This window comes from Dermochelys coriacea, chromosome 8, assembly GCF_009764565.3.
Source record: "Dermochelys coriacea isolate rDerCor1 chromosome 8, rDerCor1.pri.v4, whole genome shotgun sequence".
NCBI classification, from domain to species: domain Eukaryota; kingdom Metazoa; phylum Chordata; order Testudines; family Dermochelyidae; genus Dermochelys; species Dermochelys coriacea.
In genome coordinates, this window is record NC_050075.1 from 61,268,776 (window position 1) to 61,286,573 (window position 17,798).

Below are 17,798 nucleotides of genomic sequence, written 5' to 3' on the forward strand. Positions count from 1 at the left end.
GGCTATCCAAGAGGATATTTGTGATTGATACTTACTTTTATGTTTTAGATTAAAAATAATGGATAATCTGTTTGTATTGATATTTGGATGGCCAGAGCTATGTGCAAGCGATTGCTGAGCATATATTATTAAATTTGACCAAAGAGTCACCACACTACTAGCATCTAATTGTTTTGGAATAGATATAAATTGAGTGGGAAAGTGCTATTGATATTTCTGGGGGAATTCTGTGCCAAAAATTTAAAAATTCTCCACACGGTATTTTAAAATTCTGCATATTTCATTTGTCAAATAACACAATATAACAACGCCTGTTTCAATTATTTTGGCAATTTATTTCAAAATACCTGTCAGCAAGTATGTCAGTAATAATGCAGACAACAAAAAAGATTCAGGAAATGTTTGATAAGTAGATTCCTATTAGTCATTTAATACAGAACTTTGAGTAATAATTATTTAAACTACAATACGGAAACATATTTCCTGCACCCTTCAGAAGCAGTGCAAAGGCTTGGAGAAGTTTGGGTAATGGAGGAGCTGAGGGAGAGAGAAGTAATTGCTGGGAAGGAGCTTGGTTATGAATTTGAAGAGTTGTTGGGTATGGTTGGGAAAAGTATGGAACAGGGGTGGGGAGGGATTGTTAGGGAGCATCCCTTATGCTGACCCCAAGCTTCTCCCATTCAATCACGCACATCTGTCCCCTCCCTATGTGTCCTTGCACCCTCCTGTCTACGTTTGTCCCTTCCTCCCCACTCAGGCACCCTCCTCCCCCCCCGTCCACACGTGGCCCTGCACCCCCACTTAGTCACCCCACTTCCCCTGTCCCTATGTGGCCCTGCACCCTGACTTCCATTCAGCCCCTGGCTCAATGTTGTCACCCCACTAGCTCTTATGCCCCCACTCCAGTCTGTCCCCCACTAGCCCTTCTGAACCCCGGTCTGTTACTCCCCCAGCAGCCCCGTGTGCCCTGCTCCATCTGTCCCTTATGTCCTGTGTCTCTTCACTTGGCCCTGCAGCAGGGCACTGTGAGAAGGTAGACATTGCCCCTCCCTCTCCACAGCTTCTTTGGTTCAGAGGCGGCTGCCCTCTCTTCTGGTGCCACAGCAGCCCCTGGTGGGCAAAAAGGTGACCAAATAAATTTGTAGCCTCTAAGGCGCCACAAGGATTGCTGATACAGACTAACACTGCTACCCCTCTGAAACCTGCCCAACCAAGAGGAAAATCTGCAAAAGCCACTTGAAAGGAAGGGAAGGCAAGACGGGGGCGGGTGGAGTCCAGACTGAGACAGGGGTTCAGTCTGAAAAGGAATATAACTGGAACTCTGAACCACAGAAACTTTGCAACCTGCCTGCAACAATATCTAGGGTGAGAAATACTATTTGTAACCAATTTCTTTAGTGAAACTAGCTTAGTTTCCGTGTTTGATTTCATTTGCTCAGTAATCTGTTTTACCACTTAAAATCTGCCTTTTATAGTTAATAAAATGTGTTTTGTTTATTATTAAACCCAGTTCCTGTAATTTCTAATTGTGGGGGACAAGAAGTGTGCACATCTCTTTCCACGCTGCGGGGAGGGGCAAATTTCATTATATATCTTTAGGTCTACATTCCAAGAGAGGTGGACATCTGAGTGCTGGAGCAAGTCCCTTAAACCGAATCTTCCCAGAGCTGATCTGCAACTGGGTGTGGCCCTGCCTTTGTGTGTATTAGAGGAGGCTTTAATAACCAGACTCAGCAGGACAGGTTAAAGGGGGGCCTATGCTGCAGAACAGGTAGATTCAGTGGTGTCTCCGCACATCAGGTGGCTTCCCAAGGGGTCCATCCATCACAATACAGAATTACAGAAAAGTGCAGGTACTTACAATACAGGGTAAAATAACCCCATAGATTTCACACACAGGATTCTGATTACTGAGAGTCACAATCTCTTGCACATCCCACTTGTATTATTACTGAGATGTTCAGGTTAGTGTTCTATACCAAAATCTTTCTACATTTGGAAGAAAATCTTTGTAGTTAATTAATTGACTATATTAATTTCTTGTGTAACATTTGACTTCAAAGATTAATGTAGCCCAGTATTTTGAAAGTATGATGTAACGATAGCTGCCATTTGGCAAAGCATACTACTTCATACATGTTGGAATATCATGTGTTTCAGATATCAAAACACTTTTTTGTTGCAAAACACTTAGATGCACCCAATTTAGCTAACACTTGTTATTTCCAGGGTATCTTGCGTGTCTCAGAAGTCAGTGTGTGCTTTAAAATTGGAGTTTGGCTGTAAGCAGTTTTTGAATGGAGAGCTGTTGACCTTTAAAAGAAAGTTGCACATATTTGCTTTGAAAACTCACAGTGAGAAATACTTCTTGGAAATTTTTTTTGAAAATAAAAGATGAATAAAGTTACCATTCCTAATCCAGTTGCTGGCATCTCACTGCTTCCGAAAAAACTCTAGCAAAGTAGGGATACAATGGGACTGCTACTCTTTAACTCTTTCCCTTGTAATTCCTGGATAGGGTCTGTGTATATCTCATCACATGTAGGAGGTAGAATACTGGCTCTCTTCAGTCTGTGAGGTGTCTGTATCCAAAGTAGGAATAGAATTAATAAAAGTTGATTATGTTTTTAACTAAAATGCTTTTAAACACTAATAGACAGAGTTTAACACCTGTAAAAATGTGAAAGCTAGTCATGATTAGTTACCACAGGATGTGACAGTGCCTCATCTTTTTTTTTTTTTTTTTACTCGCAAAAGAATAGGTCTGTGATCTTCTGTACTTAAAATTGCGAAGTACTTTGCAGAGAAGCTAATATATTTGTTCTTTTCTGTTGCTCCTTTTACTCTCTAGTAATCTAGAAGATCATCTGACACTCAAAGGATTGTTCTTTTTGATACTTAGTAGCCCAAGACATAAAAACATGCAAGGTTTATATCTTCAAATTTCCTCTAAGGTCTTCTAATTTCCACCTTATGTTTCACTTGTAGTGTAGCCAAAAGAAAGAATCATATATCATAACAGCTGGATTTTTACTTTTTACCTTAAGTTTAACCATACACATTTTATAGCCTTGCATCTTATTTTGGTTAGGAATAAGAATATGGTATGCCTACAGATGATATTATGTTAGTTCTCTGTGTAGCAGTGTGTAAACAAGACCTGAAAGGTTTGGGATGTATTTTGTTTCTTTCTCTCTTTGCTTGTAAGCTTTCTCAGTTCGCATTTGAAAGGACAAGAACGTTTAAATCTTTATTAAAGATGGAATTTGTCTTCATTATTTGTCAGGTGCTTCATTTAAATAGATGATAACCAAAACAAACAAACAAAATACACAGTTTTTTTGTTTTGTTTTTAAGTCTAGGACTCTCTTGCATTTTGAGTTGCTCAGATTTCGTACCTTTATCAAATGCAGTGTCTTCATTCAGCCCTCCAGCAAAAAATGGGGGGGGACAAGATCTGATAAATTTTAATTAAAAAAAAAAAAATCTTTTATAACAGAGCACAAATACCATCCTTCCCTTGGCAGGTTACCTTTAACTAGCCTGTATATGCTGATTCTAAGGAATTTAAATTTTCATCTTTGGGATTAAGATTCTTTCTAATTAGCTTGAATCTAAAAAATCCCCCTTCATAAAGTTTAATATCATTTTGCTAGTTTTAGGTACAATCTGTCCCACAGAAATTCAGGATCTAACTGCCCTAGAAGACTTTCCTGCCTGGAGAACTAGTAAAATGCTGACATCACTCAGAAAAGGGTTTTTAGTCAGATTGCTTAAGGCTTTTTTTTTTTTAATCAACACTTACTTAACTTCAGTGACTAACATTTTGGATAAAAAATGTATTTGAATACTGAGTACCTCTACCCCTTCAGTTAAGTACCTTCAGTTAAGCTGTTAGAGCTCACAATAAAAATGCTTTGAGACCACCAGCAAACTTGGGGGAATTAAAACCAAACTTGATATCCCTGCTTAAAGCAAACCCTTTTCACAACTTATTTATATGTTACAACAAAGCCAAAGAGGGCATAAACCCAATTTTTAAATATGTTCCTTGCAGATACCCTTTAGTAACTTAAGCACTTACTAGACTATGTTATTGCTGTTCTGAACTATGTTTAATGTAAATCTGGAAGGGGCAAGGGGAGAAGGCATTACAGATGTGATGTACTCATTTGGCTACAGATGTAAGAGGAGGAAATGTTACAAGCCAAAAAATCCAATATAGTTCAACATTTATTTGTAGTAAAATTGTACTTTCTTTTTTAACAGGCTTCCTGAAACTCTAAGCAATGGATGAAGACGCAAATCAAATGCAGCCCTTGAATGACAAGCAGGTGCTGAACTCAGAAGGTGGATATGTATGGCAGGTCACCGATATGAATCGACTCCACCGTTTCTTATGTTTTGGTTCAGAAGGTGGTACTTACTACATCAAGGAGCAGAAACTGGGCTTTGAAAATGCTGAAGTTTTAATAAGACTGATTGAAGATGGCAAAGGTTGTGATGTGGTACAGGAAATAAAGACGTTCAGCCAAGAAGGCAGGGCAGCAAAACAGGAGCCCATGCTTTTTGCTCTTGCAATTTGTTCACAGTGCTCTGATGCAAAAACAAAACAAGCAGCGTTTAAGGCTGTTTCTGAAGTCTGCCGCATACCAACTCATCTGTTTACTTTCATCCAATTTAAAAAGGATCTGAAGGTGGGCATGAAGTGTGGCATGTGGGGCCGTGCCCTGAGAAAAGCTGTTGCAGATTGGTACAATGGAAAGAATGGCCTGGCTGTTGCTTTAGCAGTTACAAAATATAAACAAAGAAATGGTTGGTCTCATAAAGATCTGCTGAGGTTGTCCCACCTAAAACCTGCCAGCGAAGGTAACAGTAATGTTTTATTGACCCTGAGACTGGACTAGTTAAGAAAATATAGTATATCAGATACTACATTAAGCCTTTCGTTTCTAGCATACGTGTGTCCTGGAAGTTTAAAGGTCTTGATGGAGTAGTGGTCTCTCAGCATCCATGTATTCTGCAGGTTAAACTTTAGAAATAATACCGAAGCTGATAGCTAGAAAAATATGGTCTGTTTATCTTGACTCTTTAAGAATAAATGTGGTCTTTCATTATTTTTTGTGATTCTTGTCAAGAGATGGCTGAATAATTCTTTCAGATCATTTTAATTGATTTTTTTTTTCCCCATCAGTTGGCAAATACATTTTATTTTTTCATTATTCAACCAGATCTGTTTTTTCCTCATTATTTTTGATCTTTGGTAACAGTTTTATGTTTCTACTCAAATATAATAAAAAATGAAGATTACTTCAAAATGTCTTTGTAGTGTGTTGGGGTAACTGAAATATTTATACGTAGCACATTGACAGTCATCTTTTCATTAAATGTTCTGATTAGTTTTATCCCCTTATTTTTCACAACTCTGTTCTTGCTGTGGCACAGGGTAGGGGAAAAAACATTGTAAAGAAAACTACCTGTATAAAGTTTCAGCCTTCCAAAGGGAGATGATACAGTGAATAAAATAAAATAAATCTTGGAAAGTATTCTGAATTGTGCATCCTAATGTATTTGACTGTTGTGTTCTAACTTAGACCCACTCTATTGGTAGCTGGCTAGCAGTTCTGGGAATGAAACCATAGTTAAAAGCATCCTTCTAATCAACTCTCCTGCCAGACTTACTGAACTCTCTGATATCTGGGTCATAATCCTGAATGGAAAATATTTTTGTCTTTTCATAGAACTTGCTGTAGTTACTAAGTATATCACCAAGGGGTGGAAGGAAGTCCAGGAGGCATATAAAGACAAGGAATTTTCTTCTGAGACTGAAAAATTGTTAAAATATCTGGAGGCTGTGGAGAAAGTGAAACACACGAAAGATGAATTGGAAGTTATTCATTTGATAGAAGAGTATAGGTTAGTTAGGGAGCATCTCCAGACAAACCATTTGAAATCTAAAGAGGTGGGTATGTGTATGTAAATATTAACATCTTGCATCAAATAACTAGTGTTCTTTTAAAATTTGTCTTGTATATCTTGATGAGTTTGGATTGCTGAAAATGTATTTTTATCCAAATGGAACTCTTAAAGCTAGTTTTAAAACATTAATAAGTAGTTAATCAACATGAAGTTCTCTCTATAATTCTGACGTTTTAAAATACATTGTTTGAATATTTTGCTTGATGTTTTGTGTATACACCAGACAGAGTCTCTCATCAAACTAAAATATTATCTTTTTTCCCTCCTTTCCATATATTACTGTAACAGGTGTGGAAGGCATTGTTGCAGGAGATGCCCATTACAGCAATGTTGAGGAATCTAGGAAAGATGACTGCAAATTCAGTACTTGAACCAGCAAGCCCAGAAGTAGCAATAGTGACTGAAAGACTGAGAAATGAGAAATTGTTAAAAAAGGTAAGAACTGTTTTCACTACTCAGTGCTTTTACTTCTGATATGATTCTCTTTCTAAATTGCGTTTCTTAAAAACTTCAGAAGTGTATGTATTGATGAGAAATGTTTAGGTGTGCTTTGACAAAGTTAAATCCAATTACATATAATAATTGCTAATCCAAGATAACCTTTTTATGTGAAAGTTCTTTCTTACTATTCTGCAGTTGACTCTGCTTTGCTTATGAACCCGGATCCAGGAAAGCATTTGAGCATGTACTTAACTTTAAGTATTTGACTAAGTGTTTTCCTAAGTTGGAGCCATGGAGAACTTCATTTGCTGGTCTCATGCATTAATGTTATAACTTAAGCATTCTCATGCACTGCTTTAGTAATCAATTGTACATGGTTTTCTGAAGCTACTTCAATAGTGGGGTAAAAGTGCAGCAGTTGCTATTTCAGAGTTTGGTTGGATGCTGCTATATAATTAGAAATACTTTATAATTTATGAATTTCTGAAATTTTAATATTATCGTTAATGGAAAAGTATAGGTATAGCAGAAGCCTGGGAATGGAGTGGAAGAGCAGCCTGGTGTACTTTCAATTTTCAGGCCCCTGAGAAAGAAGAAAGAAAGAGAGCAGAAATGAGGTTGTGAGGGTATTGCCTCACTCCTAAGGATCCCTGAGGAAACTAGGAAAGCAAGTGGAGGAGACGTGCATAGAGCCAAGACAGGAAGGGAAGACAAAGCATGATATAAGTGGGGAAGAGACACTCTTCCCCCCCACACCCTGTTACTGTCTGAGCCTTTTGAGGCACTTGGTGAGAAAATGAAGGAAGAAAGTGGGTTGGTCCTTGCCACAATGATGGATGAGTCACTTGGACTTCAGCAGGAGGCAGAGAAGGCATATGGCTCCTTCCCTGGGCGTTCCATGGACTGGGGATGATGCAGAGAAGACTGCAATCAGGGAATCTTCATTTTCCAGGCTCCTCTCCAAGAGGCCCACAGAAGAGCAGAAGCCTGTCAGAAGAAAGGGTCTCCTCTTTCCCAGATCCCTCCAAAAAGCTTACAGCATCAGAACTGGCAAGGAAAGGAGTGACCAAAAGAGGGGAGGAGCTATTATGAAAGAGGGGAGAGAAGGTGTGTACATGTTTAGATCTGTTGGACCTGCACAGTTCCTTGCTGGCACAAGCAAGCTACATAAACACCACTTAGGGAGAACAAAAATGAGGGAAAAAATAAATAGTGACTAAAATACGTAACAGACAATAGACTGGTGGTCCCCAAACTGTGGGATGCAACACCTATGGAGGAATATTCAGGGGGGCACATTGGGGCCCAGGCCAGCCCCCACAGGGGGCAGGGAGGGAGCGCCACCCAGCCCTGCTTTGGCCCCAGCTCTGCTCCAGCCCTGCTCCCAGCTACGACCTCTGCTCCCACCCTCAGCCTTGGCCATCAACCATGGCCCCAGCTGCCAGCCTCCACCGCAACCCGGCTGCAGCTCTGCTCCCAGCCCCCCCCCCCCCCCCCTTCTGCAGTCCCAGCCTTGGCCCCCTTACCCATGTGTGCATAGCCTGAATGCCGCTTCAGGAGGCATGGGTATGGACATGAACAAGGAGGAGAATGACCCTGAACTTTTCAGGGACCACTCCAATAGGCTAACACAGTACTTTTCCAAAAAAAAGTCAGTTTCAGATAACTGAATTTGGCAGTGTACTTTACTTTCATATTTAATACATAAAAGTGACAACTTTTCAGTTTTGAAAAAGGATTTCTTTTTACCACTTAGCTCTGAGATGAAACCCTATTTAAGTGCTATAGTAGGTCAACCTAAAAGAAATCTTTCAGTTATTAAGATGGAGAATTCTTAATATGGTTGTATTCTGTCTCTCAAATCTTCCAAGTTAGAAGATTCCCAGGCACAAGTTCTGTTTTTTTTTCCCCCTTTTGTTCTTGCTTTGAATTGTTGATGTTTTCATCTTATACTAGATTGGTGTTTGTTTTTTTTTTTTTTTTTTTTTTTTGGATCTGTCGTACAGTTGACCATGAGATTTTTGTTGGCTTGTTTGCGAACAAGTTTGGATGGGTGGAGTTGCTGCTGTTTGATTCTGTTCTTTTGAAAAAAAAATTCTAAAGGTGTTTATGGGCAATTTCAGCTCTGACCCAAACACTCATGTAGGGTGCTGCAGGGATTGATATTGTCACTTCTTTGATGAATGTGTATATGATTGCTGGAGGGTTAGTGAAGAGACATAGGCTGCAATGCAGTCAGTAGGTTTATGACACCCCACTCTACATCTTGATTGCATCTGACCCAGCTGGAGAAATGGAACAACTTACCTAATGCCTTGATTAACTTAGGGCACTGATGAGAGCTAGCTGGCTGCAAATCAATCCAGAGAAAATCGAGTTTATGTTGGTGGGCACCCTCATACCCGTGCCCCTCACAGAGGGAGTCACTGCAATTTGTAAAACAGGTGACAATATGATGCTATTGTTAGATCCTGGGATGCGCCTGGGTGCTTTAGTGGAGATTTTCCATCTGTGCCTGATCAAAAGAGTGCAATTTTGTGTATGTTTTGTGAGAGAGAGAGAGAGAGAGAGAGAGAGGTGCCACAATTATTCATGCTTTTGTTAACTCTCAAGATTAGACTGCTTTAATGCACTGTGCACAGGGTACACATTAGGACTATTTGAAAGATGAAGGTAGTGTGAATGCTGCAATCTGCTTATTAAGTGGAGCTGCACGTTGGGAGCACTTTAGACCAGTGCTGTGTGATCTGCACTGAGTCCAGTAAGCTTCTGGGTGCAATTCAAAGTGTTGATTATAATTATAAAGCCTTAAATGTATGGGTACCTGATTAGCTGAGTGACTCATGCCATGGTATACTGCCACAGTTGAGATTAGCAGAGGCAGTGGATCTGGAGTTCTCTCCCAGAGAGCTACTGCAAAAAAAAATTCTGTGGTAAGTCCTTGAATTTTTTTTTAAGTTGCTTCACCCTCCCTCCCTGATTTGTCAGAGCCCAGACTTGTTAACCTTTGGGGCATACTGTAAAGCTCATTGTGAAGTTTCTGGGGGTCACCTGTAATAATTGTATATTCTGTATTAGCCTGGTTGTTGGGATATTGTTTGCTGTGTGACTTCATTGGTTTAACTCAATTGGACTGTCTGCAATGTAGGTCAGAAGGAGAATAGTCACTCAATATAGCCATTTATCAGCAAACACTTAAGAGTTTGTAAGGGACAATGCCAAAACTATTGGACTTAATTATTTTGTCTCTGGCCTATGGCCAGTGTGTGAAACTGGTTTCAACAGGAATGGCTCAGACTTTCCAGGTACAGGAGAACAAAGAACTCTAGAAGGTTTTAAAAAGGAGACCTGAGCAAGGAACCAGACTGAAATTAGCCTTAGACACAGGAACCTGTTGCAGTGTCTGGAGAAGCTAGGATTACGTAAGTTGCCATTGTGAAAGGATGGGAATTTAGTTAAGATAGACGTGCGTGTAGATTGTTCTGTTTTAAAATTTTTCTCTAAAGCTTTGTTCCTACTGCTAAATAAAAAATACTTTTGTTTTTAAGAAGGTTGTTGGTCACTGCATATCTCTGGTTTTTGAAGGGTAATTGTACCCAGGTCAAGGTCTAAGGGAGGGTGGAACTTTGCAATTCTCCCAGAATCAAATAAAGGTATGAGGCCAAACAGCTGAGGAGGGTGCACTCAGAGCAGAAAGGGGACAGAGGTGCAAGCAGCTCCATAACCTTTTTTTTCTCTCTTTAAGTATGTTAAGAAAATGTGGGGACTAAAGTGGATATATTTGTGCGTAGCCATTTGTTTTTATTTTGTTGTGATTTTTAATTTATGAAATAAGTGGACAGAGCACTAGATGAGTGCCTATAATTGTATTTTAAAAATGTGAAGAAACAATAAAATAAGGCAGATAATTGCAGCTCCAGAGAGAGAATGTAATTTGTAGTTTAATATTTGCTGCAATAATTTAACTTCTTTGTACTTTAAATGAATTTTTAAAGCATGTTTTCTTTATAGGCTCGAATACATCCATTCCATGTTTTGGTTGCATTAGAAACCTACAAAACAGGACATGGAAACCGGGGAAAACTTCGGTGGCTTCCTGATAAAGACATTTTAGAAGCTCTTGATGCCTCTTTTTACAAAACATTCAAGGTAATGGTCTCTTTAACTATCATGTTGTAGATCCCTGCTAGAGAAGTCATAAGCCTGGCTTTGCAAATATCTGGAGTGGTTTAAAGCAGAGTAAGCAATAAGATACACGAGTATTCTTACTTACAGAGGTTGGTCCTAAAATTCTGTCCAAGCATGATGGGGTGCACTAGGCCTAAAGGCCCCCTGCTGGAGGCCTCAGGATTCTGCCATACCCATTCCCAGAAGGGAGCATTGGAGTGGTCCTCCAAGAGGCCTAGAGTGGTTGCAAGGAAGCAGCCAATCAGGGGCTAGGAGGGCTATAAAAAAGGAGCTGACAAACAAAGCAATAGTTAGCTGGTGCTTGGAGCTGGAGAATAAAAGACTGCATGCCTGGCTGGAAGAGCAGCAGGACCACGGACAATCTGCTGGCAGGGACCAGGTGAGGGAGAGGTTTCTGGCTGGCTGCTAGGACTGAGCCAAAGACAGTTTGCTAGCAGGGCCCCGGGGAGCAATGAAGGAGCTCTTGGCTGCCTGCTACTGAGTAGGGAGTGAGCCTGGGGAGGACCACAGGAAGATAGTGTTTCCAGGGAGGAAGCCTTGGGGATACAGTCCCATAACAGGGTTGGGATTACTTAAAGACTGAGCCCGGAGAGGGCTAGAGAAACACCACCAATGGGGTACTGAGATGGACCCTGGTGGACTGTATACCCCAGAAGGGGTTTGTTGTTGTTCACATGTAGATACTGTGTGACTCGGTAAGAGGACTGAGTCACTGGAAAAACTGCCCAAGAACCACTGAAAGGGGTCACCAAAACTGAAAGGATGCAGACACATCCAGCCAGAAGGGGGCACTTGCAAGAGGTGGGAGCTGACCCCGTTACATCAAGACTATTAAAGGACTTTTTGCCTACTGCCTTAATTCTTTTTCTTATAGTGCAAGTGGGTCTGTTTCCAACTACCCAGTGCATTGTTAGTGGGTTTTTTAAACCTAGATGGCCCAAAATGGGTGGTGGTTTTGTTTTTTTGTTTAAGTGTAGCATAAGGGTTGGGACTAGGGTGACCAGATGTCCTAATTTTAGAGGGACAGTCCTGATTTTGGGGACTTTTTCTTACAGAGGCACCTATTACCACCACCTCCGGTCCCGATTTTTTTACACTTGCTATCTTGTCACCTTAGTTGGGGGGGGGGGGGAAGGAGGTTGTTTATTTTAAATTGAGGGACAGACTTTTTGCTGTCCATTTTGTAAGCCATGTCTGACCATGAGATGTAGTCAGCTTTAGAGGACTTTATGGTCTGTGATATAAATGTGCCTTTCTGATAAGCATGATTAATATCTGAAGTGTTTAGGGGAGAAGTATTCTCCCCATAACTGAATTTTCACCACATTTATTTAGGCACCTTAAACTATAGTGTCCTTTTAACTTTTGTAGCTATCCATCTTTGTTAAAAAGCATTGGCACAAAATAAAAATATATTACTAAATCATGTTATGAAATTATTACGTAATAAAGTTGTCTTTCATCAGCTGTTAGCATTGCACTTCGTAAAACACGGTATGATGATGATTTCAGATAACCAACAGTTTCAGTTGAGGAATATATGAACAATGAAGCTAAGCAAGAAAGTGATAATTTTGATGATTTAACCAAAACACTTGGTTAGCTAGTTAGTTTTTTGGTTTTGGTTGGTTGGTTGGTCTGTTTGCATTTTCCCTTGGGTGTTAGGGCCTTTCCTGAATATTATGAAGTCAAGACTGCATTTTATTGCCACATTTTTGTGTCCATTTACTTTCAGATATTTACGCACCAGTGAATTAGTTTTATAATTACACTAGTTACTAATCTACTGTTCATGGAAAAAAATCCTAGTAAATGTTGAAGTAAGCTGTGTGTAAAAGGTTACATTGTGTTGTAAGGTCTGTCAATAATATTTTGAAGTCATAGTACTTTTGCATTTAAACAATACCAAAATAATTGTTTGGCTAAATTTAATTCAGCTGCTGGTAGTATGGTTAGTTTCATTTGTCCCATAAGAGAACTTCATGTGGATTTGGTGATTTAGAGGGAGGTACTTTTCTGACTTTTTTTTTTTTTTTTTTTTTTTTTGTAATGAATCAATACTTCAGCATGATTCCATGGGCAATTGTTTTAAGAGATAAAATGAAAAACGGGGGTCCTGACCACTTGTCATCAATTAAGATTTCAAGACATTTTTTTACCTGAGCCAGGGTTATTATTTAATCTCCTTTTTGGCAAGATTAAAACATGGGTAACTTCTTCCTGTCAAGCTAAAGTTCCATTTACTTTGACAGCTCAAGTTGCTCTTTTTCTCATAAAACTTATTGTGTAGTTTTTACTTGTATAGGATTGGCTCTGTATTTCAGAGCTGGTAAAGTTATCCATTTTTATAAAAGGCTCTGCAAATCATTTTAGTAATCTTTTGCATGAGAGGCATTATGTAAATGTAATGTGTAACATAGTATTGAATTTTTGTAGCAAAGGTTTAGTAATTATTTAAAAATTTAATATTGTGTCAAAAGAGAGGGGGAATTCACTTGATTTATTTAACTGCTTTTAAATATACCCTCCTGGGAGAGGGAATTGAAGATGAATCAGTATTTTTATATATTTGGTTATTGGTTTTTTTTTTTTTTTTTCTTTCCTTGTTTAGACAGTGGAACCAACAGGAAAGCGTTTCTTGCTTGCAGTTGATGTCAGTGCTTCCATGACACAAAAAGTTTTGGGCAGCGTGCTCAATGCTAGTACAGTTGCTGCAGCAATGTGTATGGTAAGAAATGGATCTCTTCTTGTAGCCATCCAGAATTCTTTAGGCTTGATTATTTAGAACACTTTGTCAGTATTGTACTGCTCTTCTGGCACAAAGATGCCTTCAAGATGCCACTAGAGGGTTCCTTAAGCATGGTGAAACCTGTGAGTGGCATAGGGCCACCAAAAGTAGCTCCTGGCGTAGAAGATATGGCCAGGACACCCTTGTGCATGGTTGCTATAAAGGCCCCTGGAGACTGTTAGTAACCAGAATCAATAAGAGCAGCCTGAATACTAGGCTGGTATCCAACATGTATTAGAGGAGTCTTCAGGCTGCTTTTATTTGATGTATCGGAAAATACTTAAAATCACTTCCTTTGCAGCAGAATGCAGACTGAATTGAAAGAGATTTGGGAAAATATTAATACATGAATCCATCGCATCAAGCCATGCTTTGAGGAAGGTATTCACTCATGTGGAATGTTAATTTAGAAAGGATGATGATGTGTTAAATTGTGAGGACAATACATACATACATTTTTTCTTTTTTAGGTTTTAAAATTACTTTGCAGGGGATTAGTAATTTAGGAAAATACTTCAGTGCACTTTTCAAATAGCAGTCAATTTGTTTTTAAAACTTAAACTTTAAAATGAAATTACTTGTGCTTTTTAAATTTCAGGAATATAGAAAAATAGAAATGTACCATGTTCAAAATATAGTCAGTTTCCTATAACAGGAAGGAAAGAAAGAGAGAACAGAAAAAATTCAAACTTTGTAACTGGAAACTAAAAATTAAGGTTTTTTTATTACAGTGAGTAGGTCCATTAGTTCATCTTGGATTGCTGCAATATTTAGGCACTCTAGGATAAATGTGCAAATTAAGGGTAGAGTTGAAACATTAACTTCACTTTTTGGGGGTCAGTCATATCTGTATTACTCTAATTTGATGCTTTGTGTTTTCAGTAGAAAATATGTTGAATTACCACAAAACAAACTGCAGATAATTTTAAAGTGACATAATTAAAATACTTGACCTAATTCCCCGAAACCTTATTTTTCTCCCAGGTTGTTGCACGCACAGAGAAAGATTCCAATATTGTTGCCTTTTCACATGAAATGGTCCCTTGTCCAGTGACGAAAGACATGACATTACCTCAAGTATTAGTGAAAATGTATGAAGTATGTGAACACTTTTAGTTTTGTTGTACTGTAGCTACTGTATAATTCTGATAAATCTGTTGCCAAAAATTAAGACATAATTTGGGTCATTTAGTATTTACATTCTAATATTTGCTTTCTAATTAATCCTCGTTGCAAATTTATTATACGTTTTAGTAAAATCTTCTTGTTCTTTCTTAATATATCTGATTTCTACTGAAAAGCTATGTCGAGCAAATCATATTACTTTACTATCTGAATAGTCCTACACTTCATTTTAGAGAAGTGGTATTGGCACATAACCTCATAAACTTAAAAAAATGGATGAGCATACAATAAATTCTGTAAGGCAAAATGGTGTAAATTTTTTTTTTTGTAATATTACCGAAAAAGCTTCTGCATATAGTACTTAAAGTACTTTACATTTTCAAAGCAACTATATAAAGAATCATCTTTATATCTTCAATTCTGCATAGCCACTGCAATGTTCTAAATCATATTTTTCAGTCCTGTTAACTTGTGCTTTACAACAGCATGTGCCATAAAATTTATCAGTTTCTCAGAAATAAACTCCCCTGGTTATGTATCCAAAGCCAATTGCAGTTGGATCAGACTCCAGTTGACATCAGTGTTTAGGTTAGCCTCCAATTACAGTATTGAATAAAAAAGGCCAAAATCCAAGGCCCAGTCCTACAATTTGAGGAGCACGGGTAGACTTGTGCACCCATGTAGAACTCCATGGACTTCAGTGGACATGGATGTTGTATTGCAGGATGGGGCCTGCTGAGTGTGTCGTCATAACTAAGTTGTAAGGGAAAAACTTCACTGTCTGTCTATCTGAAAGACTTTTCTTAATTACTAAACTTATTAATTTTCCCTTTTTGTTGCTACTCCTTGTTTTTCTGTATGTTTTCAATTTTGTTCGCACTGGCCAATTTTGTTGAAGGGTAAAGACTGCAATTCATATTCTTGAGGTATCATTATCTCTACATCTATCTTAAACCAACTCAAGTTAAACATTGAATTTAGCCTTAAAACTATTTATTGAGTTGCTTGTAAGCTATACATGAGTCCCTTATCGCTTTAGTTAAGGTCTCCCCCCCCCCCCCCAAAAAAAAAGAACCATCCTCAGAGAAATTTATGTTCAGTTTATCCATAATTGCTCACAAATGCTTTTTGACTACTTTCTAAATATATAGAGCTGGCTGAAACTTGGAATTTCCAGTTTGTGGGAACTTTCAATCTTTTGACATTTGAAATTTTTATATAGCAATTTCAGTATTTTGAAATTTGGTTTCACTGCTAGCTGAAATGAAACCCAATTTTTAGAAATTTCTCACAAACTGAAAATTCGGGGGGGGGGGGGGGGAATTTGTTTTGGAGACAACACTTGTGATTCCAAGAGGAAATATGCTCTTTGGGACCCAGTAGCTACTGACTAAACTTGACATGATTCTTGTTCGTTTCACTGTTGGAATCCTACTTGTAGTTAATCAAAGGTTCCTCAAACCCAATATCTTTCAACAAAACACTTCAGGTTTGATAAATCTGCATTTTCTGACAAAAACCCTGCATCACTGGAATATTTTCAACCAGCTCTATAAATAAACATCATTGTTTTTAAATAGCTTCTATAAATTCAAGGTATCAAATGGCAATGTTTACCTATTATTTATTTATAAAATATATTTTGATACATTTATGTTCAATGTTTCTAATGCAATTAATGTCAAAGAAAGATAACCCATTGAATGCTTCATGGTAGATAGAAGTAGGAAAACTGTTAACTCTCATGTCCTCCTTTGTACTATTCAATTTCAGGGCCAAGTTCCTGTTGGATAGTTAATCATAACTGTTAATATGAAAGGATAATATTTATAAGATTACTGTAATACTTCCAGATTTTATGGTGAAGTGCTCTATACAGTTCTTAATATTCTTGTGTATTTTTAGATTCCAATGGGTGCTACTGATTGTTCTCTTCCAATGATATGGGCTCAAAAAACACACACAACTGCTGATGTCTTTATTGTGTTCACTGATAATGAGACCTTCGCTGGAAATATTCATCCTGCAGTTGCTCTAAAGGAGTACAGAGAGGTAAATAACCTTCTTATAATACAGTATCATTGTCCTCTCATACAATTGTGGCAAAAATATTAATTTAAGAAATTTGTTTTGAAGATGTAATCATTTTGTGGTTTAATGCAATAAATGTATGCTTTTGTATTACAGAAAAAAAGATTCTTTCTTGGAATCTTTGTACACTCAGGGAGAAATGAATGGCATTTCTTAGAAATAAAACTTGGGGAAAAAAACAGGAATTTTCAGATAAATTTGTCATTAATTATTGACCTAATATTTACATCCCGTGTTTGTTTTGTGACAAAATTTGATATACTTAGTAGTTAGTGAATTTTTGTACTTTTCTATTGGATACATGATTGATAAATCAGTGAAATTCTACTTATCCAAAAAAGTGAAGTTCTGATATTCCTCAGTGCTTTGTGATAGTTTTCAGTAATGTAGTAAAAACTTGTATAGAAATAGCTGCCAGTGTGAAGTTATAGGAGCCTGCAAAGAAGACAGATCAACAGGAGTGAAAAGCCCCTGGAAGCAGAGCTTATGTTGCTTATTATCTTTTCAGGAGGGAAGCTACTGAAGCTATTAGCTCTGCAGGCTACTAGCTTCCAGTAGTTTTTGTTGTGCTGATCTTGTAAGCTCTGTAGGCTTTCTCCCTATAAGTCTATTTGAAATGAAACTTCACTTATAATGAAGTCAAACTGCAGAAAAATGACTTCACTATAAACATGTTCCTCTGTAATAAAATGTTGTTCAAATTCTGAATAAAATAGATCTTTGACATCCTCAGTAGGAGAGAGATTTAATTTATATTCATATATTATACCTTTTAGTTTATATAATTCATGTGAGGACCTCAAAGTTCTTCACAAACACTAAAGACTTAGTTAATCACCACATCACCCTTGTGAGGTAGGCAAGTGTTACCTCTGTTCTGCAGGTGGGTAAAATTTGAGGCAGAGATGTTGAATGACTAGGCCAAGGGTCACCAAGAAGTTTGTGGCAAAGCTGAGACCTGATCTGACTACAAGAGCTATGCTTTATCCATAAATGCAGCTGTCACTCCTATTAGAAGATTAGATGGCTATTACTTACAACAGTCATCATATGAAATGTCAATAGAAAATTTAAATGTTTCCATTTGAAATAGCCTGTGCTGAAAAGTGGGTTAACTCTGTATTCCTGTCCATAGGCTTTAGTGGTGTGTAAAACCAACTGATTGCATTTATTTCATCTTCACATA

General features: G+C 38.0%; 1 protein-coding gene across 3 annotated transcripts in view; it reads left to right on the top strand.

Moving 5' to 3' along the window:
- Positions 1–17,798, top strand: part of RO60 (Ro60, Y RNA binding protein) — a 34,341-nt gene that overhangs the window by 5,306 nt on the left and 11,237 nt on the right. For 2 of the 3 annotated variants that reach the window (XM_038414361.2, XM_038414360.2), the window contains exons 2-8: positions 4,270–4,869; positions 5,742–5,962; positions 6,268–6,414; positions 10,432–10,569; positions 13,220–13,336; positions 14,381–14,494; positions 16,427–16,573. In XM_038414361.2, coding sequence (XP_038270289.1) covers positions 4,290–4,869; positions 5,742–5,962; positions 6,268–6,414; positions 10,432–10,569; positions 13,220–13,336; positions 14,381–14,494; positions 16,427–16,573 — 1,464 coding nt within the window. In that variant the 5' untranslated portion in view covers positions 4,270–4,289. Of the gene's footprint in view, positions 1–4,269; positions 4,870–5,741; positions 5,963–6,267; positions 6,415–10,431; positions 10,570–13,219; positions 13,337–14,380; positions 14,495–16,426; positions 16,574–17,798 lie in introns of those variants that run through there. The other variant, XM_043491403.1, reaches the window with a different exon arrangement.